Here is a 15,931-nt window from a genome sequence, read left to right as displayed (position 1 = left end):
ATCCAACATTCGGCGTTGCTAAGGAAACGTGTCTTCTTTCACAGGAGACTTAGTTAAGTCAGGAGTGTGTAGGAGGAATATGTTCATTTTTACATGTAGAGCAAACTATTTCCTCTCTAAAATGACGGCCGACGTTAATCTGAAACTCAATAAAGGAGGAGGACTTTGTAGAAAATGCAGGGTGGAGAATACTGACCTGTATTGTCAGACAAATGAAAGGGAATTTAGATGGTTTCCTTTTTAAAAATGTCATGTGACATTCTGGGCAATCGACCAACCAATAAATGACTGGGAGTAAAAGAAAAACTGTGTAATGATATTAAAAAAGAAATAAATGTAATAATAAACACTGATTTCATATGTTTTTATTAATAAAAAAGATCATCTAAAGAAATGAAAAGACAATGGAACAAATTCAGAATCTAAAATGAAGTCAAACTAGAATGAACACAGTCCATAAGCAAGTGAAAAAAACAAATACACATTCAATGTCCGTCTGGTTGAAAGCTCTTCTGAAGCTTCACCGATGACGACGCACATGTGACGTTATAAAAAAAAACAAAAAAACAGCTAAGATCCTGGTATCCCAGTGTGGTCCAACAGCTTCACTAAAGGAATCTGACTGAAAGTGCCAGACAGAAAGGTAAAATCCATTCAAGTAAGTTATTGTAATTTAAAAAAAACAAACAAAAAACACCCATCTACTCCCAAAAAATACTATGTGCAAAAATGTTTTTTTTTTTTTTTTTAAACAAAGTAGTCACAACAGGCTACAATATACACACACTGGGCTCGCTAAAGTATTCTTTTTTCAAATAAAATAGAGAAAAAAAATGTGGCTCAACTCAGCAGATAAAATAGATGACTAGGTGCTGCCGGAGTTTTAACAGGCAGGCTGTCTCATAATCACTGGCTTCCAATTACTGCTTTAAAATGAGTTACTATGTCGTGAACTGATCCCTGCTTAGCAGCTGCTGCTAAAATCTCAACTTTTACTAATGAATCCTAACAGATGATCAGATCGTCTGAAAGTACAGTCTGTCCAGTAGAAATATGGAGTTCACTCGCTAAGGCAGAGTCTGTAGCGAAGCATTGCGAAACTGAAGACTACTTGAAATAATCGGAGGAATCACTTTCATCATCTCCAGCAAGAACAGGTTATGTAGATGTACATTTAGTTTTTGTTCTTCGCCGCCACACAGACCCCACCCTCGCTGGCTAGCTTACAGGATAATTTCACAAAAGATGCATTTGCCTACTTACACAATGAAAAGGACAGTGTTAGAAGATTTATATTCCACGGAGACTTGAATTTTTTCGCATGAGACGAGCTGCGTCTCAATCCGCTTAGGGGGAAAAAAAAGGATGTGTTTAACAAATGTCTGCAACTCTAAAAAAAAAGCTCATATGCTTGTCAAACGAGCCAGGAGCGAATGTTCTTTAGTGGCAAGTGAAAAGAAAACAAATCACGTCTCGAGGCAGGGTGCTGGTCTACAAGGAGGACGTGTCTCTCCCCGCAACTTGCAGGCTACTGCTGACCTGGAAGCGAGTTTCATCTGATATACCGTACTGCTCCAACGGGTCCTGAGGAGGGAGCAGAGGAGGAAACAACAACAGTGAGTTGATCATTTGGGTAATTATGTTCAAGCGTATGCAAAAGAACCGAGAAAATACAGTATTTTTTCAACATACTGATGTTGGGTTTTTTTTGCTGGTTGAAAAACAATGGCAGCCTTGTGTTCCCAACAGGTGTTTCTATGACAACAATACCTTCACAAATTCTATGATGGAACAGCATGACTCTGCTAATTGTTTCTTTCACTGGGTTACTTGTGGTTTATTTCACCAGCCACCAACCAAAAGATGTTTGCATTCAATCTATGAATGAGTTTAAAAAAAATGTCACCTCTCAGTCTAACTTCCATAGAGCGATGAGTGTGTGTGTGTGTGTGTGTGCGTCCGCTACTCTGTTGAAGACGTCAATACACTAAAAAGATGCACAGAACTCACAGTCAACATTAAAAAAAAAACTGGCATTTCTGTCTCTATTATAAAGGATTCTATCAGAATTCAGTCCAGGATTAACAGACAGAGCAAAAATAAGCTGCTCCTGCAGTGTGTCGGTTACCATAGTGACGAATACCGGTCAAAAAGAGAGCCAGATGACACCGGCATCTTTCTGAAATGTTCAGATTTTCAACTAGGGCTGCTCGAATAGCTGCACCAAAAAAAAAGAAAAGAAAGGAGGATCACTTGGAGAACAGCTGCTGGCCGGAGCGCTTCTCTTGTGGTGGCTGCAAAAACTTGAAAACAATTGAAAAAAAAAAAGATGCTGGCACTCAGAAACAAATGTGGCATAAGCACAGGTCCTTACCACTTACTGTTAGCGATGTCATACAGAAAATTTTTAATTTGGCTGGGTTTTTTGGCTGGATGTTAGCTCTGATAACATCCAGCCAAAAAAAGCACAAAAAAAAAGCAAACAAACCCCAAACTCCAGCTTGCAACAGTGCCATCACAATTATCTGTTTAATAAACCGGTAAGTGATCACACAGAGGACCGCCCTGAAGCCCCCCCACATCGTTTGAGGTAGCATTCATATGCTACATGAACAGGTGCTGATCTCCTCTGGATTGGCGTCTTGACACATCTCTCATTCCTCTACAAATCCACCTTCTGCTGGTACAGATGATGCAGCATCCAGTGGGTGGAGCTGGCGTCACCATTATTCTCTCTAAGTGTCGGGCAGAAGCTCCGTCTGTGTGCACTGATCTCACCTTGCCAGTTAGCCTGTGGATCTCAGTTCTGTAGAATATAAGGTTCTTCCTCATGAACTCATAACTGCAAGAAGCGAGACAACAAACTGAGTCAATACTTCCCCAAAGTTGAGGGTTGAAATTACAATTATGACGAGAACCATATTTGTGACGACCCGCCGTGTGTGATTGCTAACGAATCAATACAGTTTTAGTTTGCTATAGCATGGATGGATTGGGGGGCGTCGTCTCTATCTCAGATTTTTCTTATGAGGTGTAATGAAAGGAATCCCAGGTATGACAGATGAGAGTCAAACACACTCCAGAAATCTCACGCTGGCTGGGAGACTCTGTAATCTCACGGGAGAAGTCGCCATAAGGTACTGAAGGACGAGCCACTGCGTTGTGTTTCCTTGTACATCAGTTTTTGCCCTCACACTCAAGCACACTGTACAACAACGTGAATGCACTTTCACCTTAAAATGACTGACTTATAATCTTGAAATCAATATCTGCTGATCCATATATGCATTCATTACTCTAGTGGTTCCCATTTTTTTTAAGTCCTCCACCCCCCTTGAATATTCAATATTCATACTCCTCCACATCCACAACCCTCTTGAGATGTTAAGTAGAAATATTCCATGAAGACACGACCATGTTATTTACAGCTCTTAGTCTTTATTCAGGCCGATAAGTCGTAGTTTCTGCTGCTCCTGCAAGTGTAGGGTGTTGTAGTCGTTTCGCCCGTTTATTCATATTATTCATCAGCAGGTTATGCAACAAATTGGATCCTAAATGGGCTCTTTTGTTCCCAGAGGAACTTGAGATAGTGGGGCATCCCCAGAAGTGGCCCCAACCAACACTACTCAGCCTCTGATTGGATAAAACTTGGAGCTGTGATGACTCAAGTAGAGGGAGATCCAATCAAAAGAGACCTAGGAGCGTGAGGAAAATTGTGGGATTTTGGGAAGACCCCAAAGATTTGTATTCCTGTTTGGGCATCATGGCAAAATATCCCTTGAGTCATTTTGGTATTAATAATTAAGGTTAATAAGAGTGGTTTCAATAAATGGTACAAGTTGGAACTAGAAGAGAAGGAGACTAACCTGGCCTTGATGATGGAGTCCATCCACCTCCCACACTGGTCCTCGGAGTCACACTCAAACAGGTACTTCCTCTCCGCCTCATCCAGAAACGCTACCAACACAGCATGCACAAAAATAACTAATACGGAGTCATAACTGTTATTTTTATTTGATGTTATTCAGTTGAGGGTGTTTTTGCCCACTGATCTCGACTCATTTGCAGAATTCAAAAACCAATCGGTTTGTCGGGAGGGAGCGTGTGAACGCGTGAGTCACTAATATCAAAGTGTAACAGCGACGGAGATGTGAAACTGCTGCAGCTCACCGATGGAGAAGGTCTGGCTGTCCTCCCTCTCCACCCGACACTGTTCCAGCAGCAAAGCTCCAACCGGCTGGCAGATAAAAGATGGCTTTAATTAAGTTCCACTCTGTCAATGTGCAGAGATTTTAAACAACTAGATCAGCTCACCTCCTCCTCGTCTGTCCTGAAATAGAAAAGGAAGTTGACCACCAGTTTCACCAGCCTCCTCTTTACGACTGTGTGATAACGAAGACGTGAAACTCTTAACACAAACACAGGCTTCCGCGTAGTTACGAGTCGGTAACGTTACAAGACATGACACGGAAGTGAATTTACAACCGTACCGTCTCCCTTCTTGGGCCCTCGCATCCCCAGCTCGGCTGCCAGCTCGGACGGCTGGCGGCTCAAACACATCAGCTCCTTCTCGTTGAAGCGCATCTTGGAGCAGCGAGAAGACTAAACCCCGGCCGACACAGGGAGCCTGACTACCGCTCAGCCATTTCCTTCTCCGAGAGTACGAGGATGGCGCCCGATAAACGCCGTGAACGAAAAAAAGGAATAAAAATAAAAGGAAACCGTAGCGGACGTTTAAACTGATTTCTACCGCGATATCTGGTGTCTTATGATTGACAATGAGAGCTGTCTGACATTTCTGTGGTCGAGCTTAGACAAGACTCCTGTACACAGATGGATTCTACACACCCTGCACGGACAGCGCTGTCTTCGGACTCTGTAGATTACGGCAACCGGAAAGGGTCAAACTAAGCGAACAGGATTTCCTTCTTCGGGAGTGTCTAATGGTGGTTGGGAGATAAGAAAGATATCTCTCAAAAAGTGCGACTTCCTACTTTTGAGAAACACACACACACACACACACAATTTCAACATATTTAATTGTTTCATATTTTTTACCTTGTGTGTGATGCCTTGCCATTGATTTCTCTGCTTTGCTGTGGTTTTGCCTTGAATTTAATTGTGTAAGAGTAAATAAGCTCAGTTCTTGTCTTTCCTGCACAATGCTAATCATCTTGTTGTTTTCCTTTTTGGATAAATTGATCAGGTAATGGTGGAGAGTGTGATGATTTTTTTTTTACCAGCCTTTACCAGCCACAGGGATGTGGGCACCCCTGAGGAGGCTGTGGCACTGCCAGAGCTTTGCAGACCCAGTATTGATGAAGCTCTGCACCAGGTCTGGAAGTAACAACCTAGACGTCAGGACATTGAGACCAAAGCCAAAAACGGCATCAACTGATTCATACTTTTAGTTATAAAAATTTTTTTTTATACAAGATGAACGTGTGCACAAAGTTAAAGATGGAGGAGAAGCAGCCATCAACCACCAGTGTGTGAGGGTCTGGTCTCTTATGTGGACCAACGGGAGCAGAAACAGACAGGCACACTGATGCAGTTTAGATTGAGTTCATGAACACGGTGGCAAAACTCAGAAGGAAACGAGCAAACATAATAGGGTCTTCGCCTGAAGTACCTTCAGGCTCAGGCCCTAAAAAACCAAACACCTCAGAGATGACATATGGAGGTGGTGACAGGAAGCTGGGTGACCTACGGACCTCTGAGACACTCAAAACTGAGGGAGCACTAGAAAAGGGAACTGTTAGGGCAGCAGGGCCAAGCTGAGCCAACACACTTAAAAAAGAGCACGATCACAAGTCTCCGAGGTCAACACACTAGGGACACAGTCAGCTGACGCTGGAGCAAACACTGGGCAAACACACAGCACAGGAAACACAAAACACAAAAGCACACAAAACCCAGACCATGACATCGTGCTCCCAGGTGGCCAGAGACGGAGCAGGTTGGGGGGCAGGCTGTAATCCCAAAGTCAGAGAATCTGGAGGTCAAGCCTGTACGCTGCCACGCATTTTTACACGGAGTCCTGTACAACACGCGTACGTATTTCAGCCTGATGTTTGCTTTGTACATTTTTCAGTTCACTTATGCCATTATTGTGACTACACCCCTGTAACACCACCCCAATGCTGAGGAGGGCTTCTGATTGGGCAGTTGAAGGAAACATGTGCCTCAACACATTTAAACATCTAAACGTGTGTATTCAACTTTGAATACGGGGTCTGAGGCTAACTTAGCATGAGCTCATGCATGGGATGGCAGCCTTAGCATTTTCTGTCATTTAGTTTGTATAAATATTTTTTGCTGCAAGATATCAGTTGTAGGTTATGGGGGGCCAAATGTAAAAATTGTAGTTACAATTTTCTAGCTGATATATTTTCAACTTTTAACTCATTTTCCTCACATTTGAGACAGATATTTATGCATAACAACACTTTATATGTAATTGTCAAAAAAATGTTCATACGTAAAAAAAGGAAAGTTATATTAACTGTTACATCAAAATCTAAATCCAACCATCATCTTCCGCTCATCCTGTTCAGAGTTGCAGGATGGACAGGTCACCATCACAGGACCAACACATAGAGACAGACAACCATTCACACTCACAGTCACACCTACGGTCAATTTAGAGTATCAATCAGCCTCGTCCTCTCTTGATGTCTTTGGACTGTGGGAGGAAGCTGGACTACCAGAGAGAACCCACACAGGAACAGGGAGAACATGGAGACTCCACACAGAAAGATCCTGTGCTGGAGCCGGGACTTGAACCTGGAACCTTCTTGCTGTGAGGCAACAATTTCTGTCCTCTTAAATGAACGATTTGTTCTAGTTAGCCTGCGTTGCTGCTACCCTGTCACCAGGGGGAGCTGGGGAGCAAGGATGAAGAAGCTCAAGAAGATTCCTTTTCCCCGTGTATCCTATTTTTAGTGTAAATGGTTACTATAAGGGCGGCATGGTGGTGCAGTGGTCAGCACTGTGGCCTCACAGCAAGAAGGTTCCAGGTTCAAGTCCTGGTTCCATCACAGGATCTTTCTGTGTGGAGTCTCCATGTTCTCCCTGTTCCTGTGTGGGTTCTCTCTGGTACTCCAGCTTCCTCCACAGTCCAAAGACATCAAGAGGGGACGAGGCTGATTGATACTCTAAATTGACTGTAGGTGTGACTGTGAGTGTGAATGGTTGTCTGTCTCTATGTGTTGGTCCTGAGATGGACTGGCGACCTGTCCAGGGTGAACCCCGCCTCTCGCCCGTAGGTGCTGGGATAGGCTCCAGCCCCCCCGCGACCCTTACTAGTAAGGAATAAGCGGAAGACGACGATGGACGATGGTTGATATAAGCACGCAGTTGTTAAAACATAAAAGGCCACACAGTAGTGTCTGTGTAAAATGAAGTCCTGCATTTTAAAGGCCAACACGTATTTAACATTACAACATGCACAGGCCCTCATCAGGGTCAGTGACAGAAATTGATCCTTCAATTATCCTGCTTCACTTTGAATTGAGTCATCACTGCAAAGCTTTTCTGCCTTTCACTGCTGCAAACGCAATTTTGTCACTTTCACTTCAGTTTTTGGAGCAATTTTTAAAATTTCGATCGGTTTGTTAAACTGAAATGGTTGATTTTTCCACCTGTTAGTGTGGAATTCCAAAGAAGTTTGATTCACCACAAGACAGAAACACACTTTTCCTTCTTCCTTGTGGTTCTTTGTGGTTATAATTAAAAAGAAAAGTTTTCTTAACCCCTTCCTGACATATTTGTCTTGGATTCATGACAGGGGTCATGTTTTGTTTTATTCAACTATTTATTTTTAATTACTAACTATTATTTTATTCAAAATGGAAATGACAATATATTTTAGTCTGTATTTTTGTTGTTTTGAACAAAAATGGCATTCTGTTTTGAATATTACAGTATTATGGCATGTAGCCTGACCGACCTCGATAAATGGACCTTTGACTCATTTAAAGAATTCTTTGAGGCCCTTTAAGATTTGTTTTTGAGCAACCCCACTAAACAGGAAACATCAACCAGAATGTAGTACTACCTCTATAAATGCAGTTACTAGGGTAGATAACAGGTAGAAAATCAACCAGAATGTAGTACTACCTCAATAAATGCAGTTATTGGATTAGATATCAGGTAGAATATCAACCAGAATCTAGTACTACCTCTATAAATGCAGTTATTAGAGTAGATATCAGGTAGAAACATCAACCAGAATGTAGTACTACCTCTATAAATGCAGTTACTAGAGTAGATATCAGGTAGAAACATCAACCAGAATGTAGTACTACCTCTATAAATGCAGTTACTAGAGTAGATATCAGGTAGAAACATCAACCAGAATGTAGTACTACCTCTATAAATGCAGTTACTAGAGTAGATATCAGGTAGAAACATCAACCAGAATGTAGTACTACCTCAATAAATGCAGTTATTGGATTAGATATCAGGTAGAATATCAACCAGAATCTAGTACTACCTCTATAAATGCAGTTACTAGAGTAGATATCAGGTAGAAACATCAACCAGAATGTAGTACTACCTCTATAAGTGCAGTTATTAGAGTAGATATCAGGTAGAAACATCAACCAGAATGTAGTACTACCTCTATAAATGCAGTTATTGGATTAGATATCAGGTAGAAACATCAACCAGAATGTAGTACTACCTCTATAGATGCAGTTACTAGAGTAGATATCAGGTAGAAACATCAACCAGAATGTAGTACTACCTCTATAAATGCAGTTACTAGAGTAGATATCAGGTAGAAACATCAACCAGAATGTAGTACTACCTCTATAAATGCAGTTACTAGAGTAGATATCAGGTAGAAACATCAACCAGAATGTAGTACTACCTCTATAAGTGCAGTTATTAGAGTAGATATCAGGTAGAAACATCAACCAGAATGTAGTACTACCTCTATAAATGCAGTTATTGGATTAGATATCAGGTAGAAACATCAACCAGAATGTAGTACTACCTCTATAGATGCAGTTACTAGAGTAGATATCAGGTCGAAACATCAACCAGAATGTAGTACTACCTCTATAAATGCAGTTACTAGAGTAGATATCAGGTAGAAACATCAACCAGAATGTAGTACTACCTCTATAAATGCAGTTACTAGAGTAGATATCAGGTAGAAACATCAACCAGAATGTAGTACTACCTCTATAAATGCAGTTATTAGAGTAGATATCAGGTAGAAACATCAACCAGAATGTAGTACTACCTCTATAAATGCAGTTACTAGAGTAGATATCAGGTAGAAACATCAACCAGAATGTAGTACTACCTCTATAAATGCAGTTACTAGAGTAGATATCAGGTAGAATATCAACCAGAATGTAGTACTACCTCTATAAATGCAGTTACTAGAGTAGATATCAGGTAGAAACATCAACCAGAATGTAGTACTACCTCTATAAATGCAGTTACTAGAGTAGATATCAGGTAGAAACATCAACCAGAACGTAGTACTACCTCTATAAATGCAGTTACTAGAGTAGATATCAGGTAGAAACATCAACCAGAATGTAGTACTACCTCTATAAATGCAGTTACTAGAGTAGATATCAGGTAGAAACATCAACCAGAATGTAGTACTACCTCTATAAATGCAGTTACTAGGTAGATATCAGGTAGAAACATCAACCAGAATGTAGTACTACCTCTATAAATGCAACATCAACCAGAATGTAGACAGGAGCCAACTTGATCGCTTGTCCAGCAAAAATGTAAAGATAGTAAACAAATTCAACCCCATGTGTGAGTGATGTCAGAGCCGTGGTGCTGCTCATCTCTCGCCACACTGCTGGATGGTTTACGCCTTCATACGCAGGACACATCAAATTAAAATGTTGCGAGCAGGTGAGCTTTTATACAATTTAATTTATGTGCAGTATTTCTTAACAAATACGTGGAATTTTGAAATGATTACAACTTTGACTGACGACAATAACAAACCCTTCTTACAGCTGAAAGCTGCACGACAGTCCCAAGAATCTCTCGGCTGTTTTTTTTCATGCTGGAAGACTGAAAGTAAAGGAAGTCGTCACTTCCACGGTTGTCAACGTGGTCGTTGTGTAGTTTCACAGAGTTCAAACAGCTGTAGGGTGAAGATTGGAGGTCGTAGGTCATTACGACCTCGTCAGAAATCAAGTCTGGTCTGGTAGCTGCAGCCTGCTTCATCCAGACGATAGACGCCATCGCGGGTTTTATTAAAGATGCAGAGAACGGAACAAGAGGGCAGTAGATCAGAATACATCACCTGCCAGCAACCGCAGGGAAAAATTTGGCGTTTATTTCACGGTAATTTGACACAATCACAATATGATTCTTTCATCAGATCAAGTCAAACTGGTTCAGTCACGTTCCAATATATTCCTGCCATCATCATCATCAACAGTCACTCTTCTCACAACCCCCGACTGGATCGACACCCTCCGGGCCAACCAGAGACATGTCTGCTTGAACGTCCTCCTCGTCTGACTGCACCAGCAGCTCCACGCTCTCCTCGCTGCCCACTTCCTCTTCCTGGGCCCATTCCTGGTTGGATGGCCGGTTTTCTGTGGGAGGGGCCTGACTCAATGGGCTCCTAGAGTACTCAGAGGAGCAGGACTCCAGGTCTGGACCTGAGGTCAGCGATGACCCAGTACTGAGGTCGTCCCCTGTGGAGTTGAGGAAATCATCAAAAGCCTCTTGGTCTGATATGTTTGTTACAGTCATCTGATCCAGAACAGACTCGTCGGCTCCGGTCGATTTTCGGTGCTGGAGGAATCCCATGGCCCGGTACTGCTGCATGTCCTGGTTGAAGGCTTCTTCATAGACTTTCTGCCGTTCCCTGAGTTTCTGCTGCCTGGCCTGCTCCAACTGTGCCACCATCTGATCATGCTCAGCACTCAGCTCCACCTCCAGCGCCTCCAACTCCTTCCTCTTCTTTTTCTTATACACCTCCAATTGGTCGATTTGATGTTGTTTGAATGTCTGTTGATCACACTGACAGCACAGCGTCTCCAGGTACACCAGCCTGCTCTCCATCTCCTCGAAGTCACCTTCCAAATGTGCGATAGTCGCAGTGATGGCGTCCAGTTCGCTGATAAACGCTGGCAGGCTCTGCAGATGTTCCTGGAGTTGGGTCAGAGCCGCTCTTCTTCTCTCCCAGTGGGCCAACAGCATCACCATATCTCCATCTGCTGCCTCCGCAGCCTCAGAATAGTCTTTAGTCGTCTTATGAAGCAGGAACCAATTCTCCTCGTACCTGCTGAGGATCTCCAGACCAGCACTGAAATGAGGAAGGCTGTCTTCAAACCTGGGCCTCCTCTTCACTTTGGCCTCCTTTGATTTGTCTCCAAGGTTCTTGAATCCTGTAGTTAAATCCTGCTGGACCAAGTGGAGTCTTTCTCGGAAGTTTTCAAACATGACTCTTCCGTGTTGAGGCGCCTGGAACGCCAGCGTCTGTTAGCATTCGCTTCAAGAGACGGCGGGGTCTTCCAGCGATCACCCAGCGGTAACAGCTGCTCGTGTTTGCCGTGTTCACAAGAACCCGAGTCCCTCTCGTGGCTTTCAAGAACTCAAAAGTGGAAAAACGTTGAAAGCTCCAAGTTCACGGGACGTAAACACGAGCTCCGGAGTCACGAGTTTCATTTAATCACTGCTGAGTCTCCTGATTAACGTTTCTCCTCTCTGCCGTTACTGGCGGGTCGCGAACAAGGTGCGTGGGTGCATACCGCCACCTATTGTCCCGGAGTACGTGACGGTCACTACGTCAATGTTTATTTGACGCAGGCACAATGAGCATTAATAATCATTCCTGAAAATACACCTCGAGTTAACCCAGAGACCGTTCCTCGTCAGAGTAGCTGGGATACAAAATTGAGACGACTTTGTTTCTTCAGGGAATCAAACTGTTACAATTTCGTAAGCTGTACAGGCTTTTCTATTTATTCAGCTCATAATAATAATAATATACACTATATTAATGCCACACAGGGGAAATTTAGGCAGTTTCGGCAGCATTTACTGCGGGAAGAAGAAAGGATAATATCAATTAAGTATTGAATATTTATGGAATAAGAAACAAACAAAAACTAACATAAAGAAATACTAACATTTATACTGGACAATTTACAGAAAAAAATATTTATATCAAGCATGAAAAATAGGAATATGTTATAGCACCAATGATTGCACACTGGGGCGGCACGGTGGTGCAGTGGTCAGCACTGTCACCTCACAGCAAGAAGGTTCCAGGTTCAAGTCCCGGCTCCATCACAGGATCTTTCTGTGTGGAGTCTCCATGTTCTCCCTGTTCCTGTGTGGGTTCTCTCTGGTACTCCAGCTTCCTTCCACAGTCCAAAGACATCAAGAGGGGACGAGGCTGATTGATACTCTAAATTGACCGTAGGTGTGACTGTGAGTGTGAATGGTTGTCTGTCTCTATGTGTTGGTCCTGAGATGGACTGGTGACCTGTCCAGGGTGAACCTGCCTCTCATCTGAAAGCCACTGGATGGAATTGTACATTGCAAAAACAAAAAACAAAAAAACAGAAATGTGAATGTTCACAGTGTGCAGCTGCACAGCCTGATGGCTGCAGGTAGGAATGACCTGTGGTGGCGCTCTTTGCTCTGAGGGTGCAGCAGTTTGGCGCTGTAGGAGCTGCTCAGGGTCTCCACAGTGTGACCCAGGGGGTGGGAGGTGTTGTTTACGATGGATGTCATCTTGGCTAACATCCCTCTCTCCGCCACCTCCTGGATGGAGTCAAGTGAACAGCCCTGGACAGAGCTGACTCTCCTCACCAGTTTGTCCAGTCCTGACCCTGTCTGTGACTCCATTACCCCAGTACACCATAGGGTAACACACTGCAGAGGCCACCACAGTATCATAAAAAGTCTCCAGTAAGGCCCTGCTCACTCTGAAGGACCTCAGTCTCCTCAGCAGGTGGAGGTGTCTCTAGCCCTTCTTGTAGAGGGCTTTGGTATTATCAGTTATATTATCCTTTCTTCTTCTCTCTGTTAATGCTGCTGAGACTATCTAAATCTCCCAAGTGTGGAATAAATACAGTTTTCTTATTCTCATTCTTAAATAGTACCACTTTCTCTTTAATGTCGCTATTAAGGCCCCTGTGTTCTTCCACTCCAGCAGGTGCCGGTAAAGAGCTTAAAAGATGCTACAGGCACCCAAAGAAGAACAACGGGACTGAGCATGCGCACTTTGATCTAGGTTAGCGTGATCGTTTCGTTGTGGAGTTGGTGAGTATTTTGGAGAAAGAAAACTGTGTACTATGTCCCATCTTGTGCAGTTGTGACTTTTTGTGTTTATAACTTATACTGAAGTATATACACAAACCTATTTCCGGTTTAATAGTTGTTCGATCGCTTGAATACGTATTGGAAGTCATTCATTACTAGCATGCTACACTATTAGCTTAGCAGTAGTATTGGAATGAATTCAGTAGAAACCGTATTGTTATTTGGACATTGTGGATCATTGAAGTAGTTAGGTCGAAGCTATAGCATGGCAAGAATTTCGAATTCGCTGTAGTAACTTATTAGCTGTGAGTATTTGGTCAAATATTTGCGGAGCCGTAGCAAGGCGCGATTAGCTTTGATGTAATTTAGCCAAGAGGGTCCAGGGGTAAACAAACATAATATGTCGAGCATCGTGCGTCTTGTGGGCAAAAGGAAAAATATATTTAAAGTCAATGTGTTGTCCAGTCTCCTTTTTGTAATATTAAATGTGTAAAAGATGTTGCAGTATGAAAAGTATTTTATTGTGTTGTAATTTGTTTTGATCTTTTTACCATATTTGCATGGTATCTTTTAGTTTATTTTTAAAATTCATATTTATTGAGTGTTTTATGTGAGTAAACTGTAGAGTCAAAATTTCTCTCTGGTACCAATGAAGTTTGTTTTCCTCTATTCTATGTGCATATCCTCCACCTACAGAATCCAGACAGGAGGAATCCACAGGTTTGAGTCTTTCGCCTCGCAAAGATGGATTTCCAGCATCGAGCTGGAGGGAAAACGGGCAGCGGCGGGGTGGCTTCCGCCTCGGAGAGTAACCGCGACAGACGAGAGCGGTTACGTCAGCTGGCGCTGGAGACCATCGACATCAACAAAGATCCCTATTTTATGAAGAATCATTTGGGATCATATGAGTGCAAACTTTGTCTGACACTTCATAACAATGAGGTTGGTGACTCGCACTGAGGCAGTGTAATCTGAGCTGTCTGTCATTTCATGGTTTCCAAAAAAACAAAACAAAAACCCTTTAACTTCTCTGTTCATTCCAGGGCAGCTACTTAGCTCACACACAAGGAAAGAAGCACCAGACTAACCTGTAAGTCCTTGTATTACCTTTCATTTTGAATTTACAGCAACATAGTTGCATTGCTCACAATATAATCTTATTTAAGTCAGATCACCTCACCTGAACAGAAACTTATTTGAACGCACGCCCACTTCCTGTGTGTGGTCATCAACTCTTAATTCTGTTTGTCCCAGAGCGAGGAGAGCAGCCAAAGAGGCCAAAGAAGCTCCTGCTCAGCCAGCTCCAGCGAAGGTGAAGGTCGAGGTCAAGAAGTTCGTCAAAATTGGTCGACCAGGATACAAAGGTAAGAGTATCTGTGTAATCACTTCAGACAGTAATTGTTCATGGTTTTATGACATTTAAATATGGTTTGGCTTCATCTCCATAGTAACCAAACAACGGGACCCAGAGTCTGGACAGCAGTCTTTACTTTTCCAGGTTAGTTGGAATTTCATCTGAGAAACCATCTGACTAGATGTTAGTTTTTCATTTTTTGAATAAAGAAAGCAAGTTTGAATCCAATTTGTGTCACATAGAAACTATCACTTCATGTCCTAACGTATAAAACTGCTTTGTCTAAGTGATGTTGTAAAACTGACTTGATCTCACTGCCAGATTAAATTCAACCCGTATTTCTCTGTGATTGTCAGATCGACTACCCAGAAATCGCTGAAGGAATCGGACCGAGGCATCGTTTCATGTCGGCGTACGAGCAGCGCATTGAGCCGCCTGACCGTCGGTGGCAGTACCTCCTGCTGGCTGCAGAACCTTATGAGACCATTGCCTTCAAGGTGACTGGAGGATGCGTTCAGGTCGTCATTTTACTGTCTGTTTACTCGGTTCTGCTCTAAGCTAAACTGCTCTTCTCTTTAAGGTTCCCAGTAGAGAAATTGATAAAGCAGAGAACCGCTTCTGGACTCACTGGAACAGAGAAACCAAACAGGTAGAAGCCAACAGTTGTCACCTCTGAACACACATTTTGGAGGTAAGGGAAGTGTGTGTTCTCACCTGCCTCTCCTCTTATGTTCCCTCCCAGTTCTTCCTACAGTTCCACTTCAAAATGGAGAAAGCAGTTCCGCAGTCCAGTGGGCCGCCACCTCCCGCCGGCGTGAAACGGCCGCCTCCTCTCATGAGTGCACCTCGCCCACCGAATGATTCCATGCCCCCTCCCCCGCCAGGAGGGATGTCCATCCCGCCCCTCCCCCCGGGTGCCCCAGGGACCCCTCAGATGCCCCCTCAGATGCCCATGCCGCCCATGCCGATGAGGCCGCCTCCTCCTGAGGGTCTAATGTCCAACAATTGATCCCAGATCAGCTGATTTTGGTGGTTAGTGGCGCCTCACGGTTTCCTGTCAGTCCCCTTTTAGATACGACATCATGCAGGTTTTGACACGTTTTCATGGCTTGTGTGTGAATGTGTAGGGCAGCCTGGATACATACGGCCACACTTTTGTATTTTATGATTCTGTTTTTGTAATTAAATGCTGTGGGAAAAACAAACATTTGAATCGAATTCTTTCTTAGATATTAAACACATGAAAGAGGCGATTTGAATGAGTAACAGTCAAACCGTTTATTGACAGCAGGTGTTTTAGAAACA

The 15,931-nt window shown here is 43.0% G+C and overlaps 3 protein-coding genes across 3 annotated transcripts; 1 reads left to right on the top strand and 2 right to left on the bottom strand.

Moving 5' to 3' along the window:
- Nucleotides 1–174: 174 nt before the first annotated feature.
- Nucleotides 175–4,901, bottom strand: plekhj1 (pleckstrin homology domain containing J1). Its single transcript, XM_086203462.1, has 6 exons — nucleotides 4,491–4,901; nucleotides 4,315–4,382; nucleotides 4,171–4,237; nucleotides 3,867–3,957; nucleotides 2,779–2,842; nucleotides 175–1,584 (listed from the first exon to the last, which is right to left on the bottom strand). Exons 1-6 carry the CDS (start codon nucleotides 4,582–4,584, stop codon nucleotides 1,492–1,494), a joined length of 477 nt encoding a protein of 158 aa, XP_086059588.1. The 5' UTR covers nucleotides 4,585–4,901; the 3' UTR covers nucleotides 175–1,491.
- Nucleotides 4,902–9,892: 4,991 nt separating this feature from the next.
- LOC147261449 (dysbindin-A-like) lies at nucleotides 9,893–11,728 on the bottom strand. The gene has a single exon (XM_086204938.1). It carries the CDS (start codon nucleotides 11,440–11,442, stop codon nucleotides 10,423–10,425), a length of 1,020 nt encoding a protein of 339 aa, XP_086061064.1. The 5' UTR covers nucleotides 11,443–11,728; the 3' UTR covers nucleotides 9,893–10,422.
- A 1,412-nt stretch (nucleotides 11,729–13,140) lies between these two features.
- On the top strand, nucleotides 13,141–15,825 carry sf3a2 (splicing factor 3a, subunit 2). Its single transcript, XM_086204937.1, has 8 exons — nucleotides 13,141–13,272; nucleotides 13,969–14,214; nucleotides 14,316–14,362; nucleotides 14,527–14,636; nucleotides 14,721–14,770; nucleotides 14,983–15,123; nucleotides 15,207–15,275; nucleotides 15,369–15,825. The coding sequence occupies exons 2-8, from the start codon at nucleotides 14,017–14,019 to the stop codon at nucleotides 15,633–15,635; spliced, it is 882 nt and encodes a 293-aa protein (XP_086061063.1). The 5' UTR covers nucleotides 13,141–13,272; nucleotides 13,969–14,016; the 3' UTR covers nucleotides 15,636–15,825.
- The last annotated feature ends 106 nt before the right edge of the window (nucleotides 15,826–15,931 follow it).

Source organism: Aulostomus chinensis, chromosome 5 (genome assembly GCF_037954235.1).
Source record: "Aulostomus chinensis isolate RoL2024-O1b breed Wild chromosome 5, RoL_Achi_v1.0, whole genome shotgun sequence".
NCBI classification, from domain to species: domain Eukaryota; kingdom Metazoa; phylum Chordata; class Actinopteri; order Syngnathiformes; family Aulostomidae; genus Aulostomus; species Aulostomus chinensis.
Note: the sequence above shows the minus strand (reverse complement) of the source record. Positions and strands in the feature narration are given on the sequence as shown.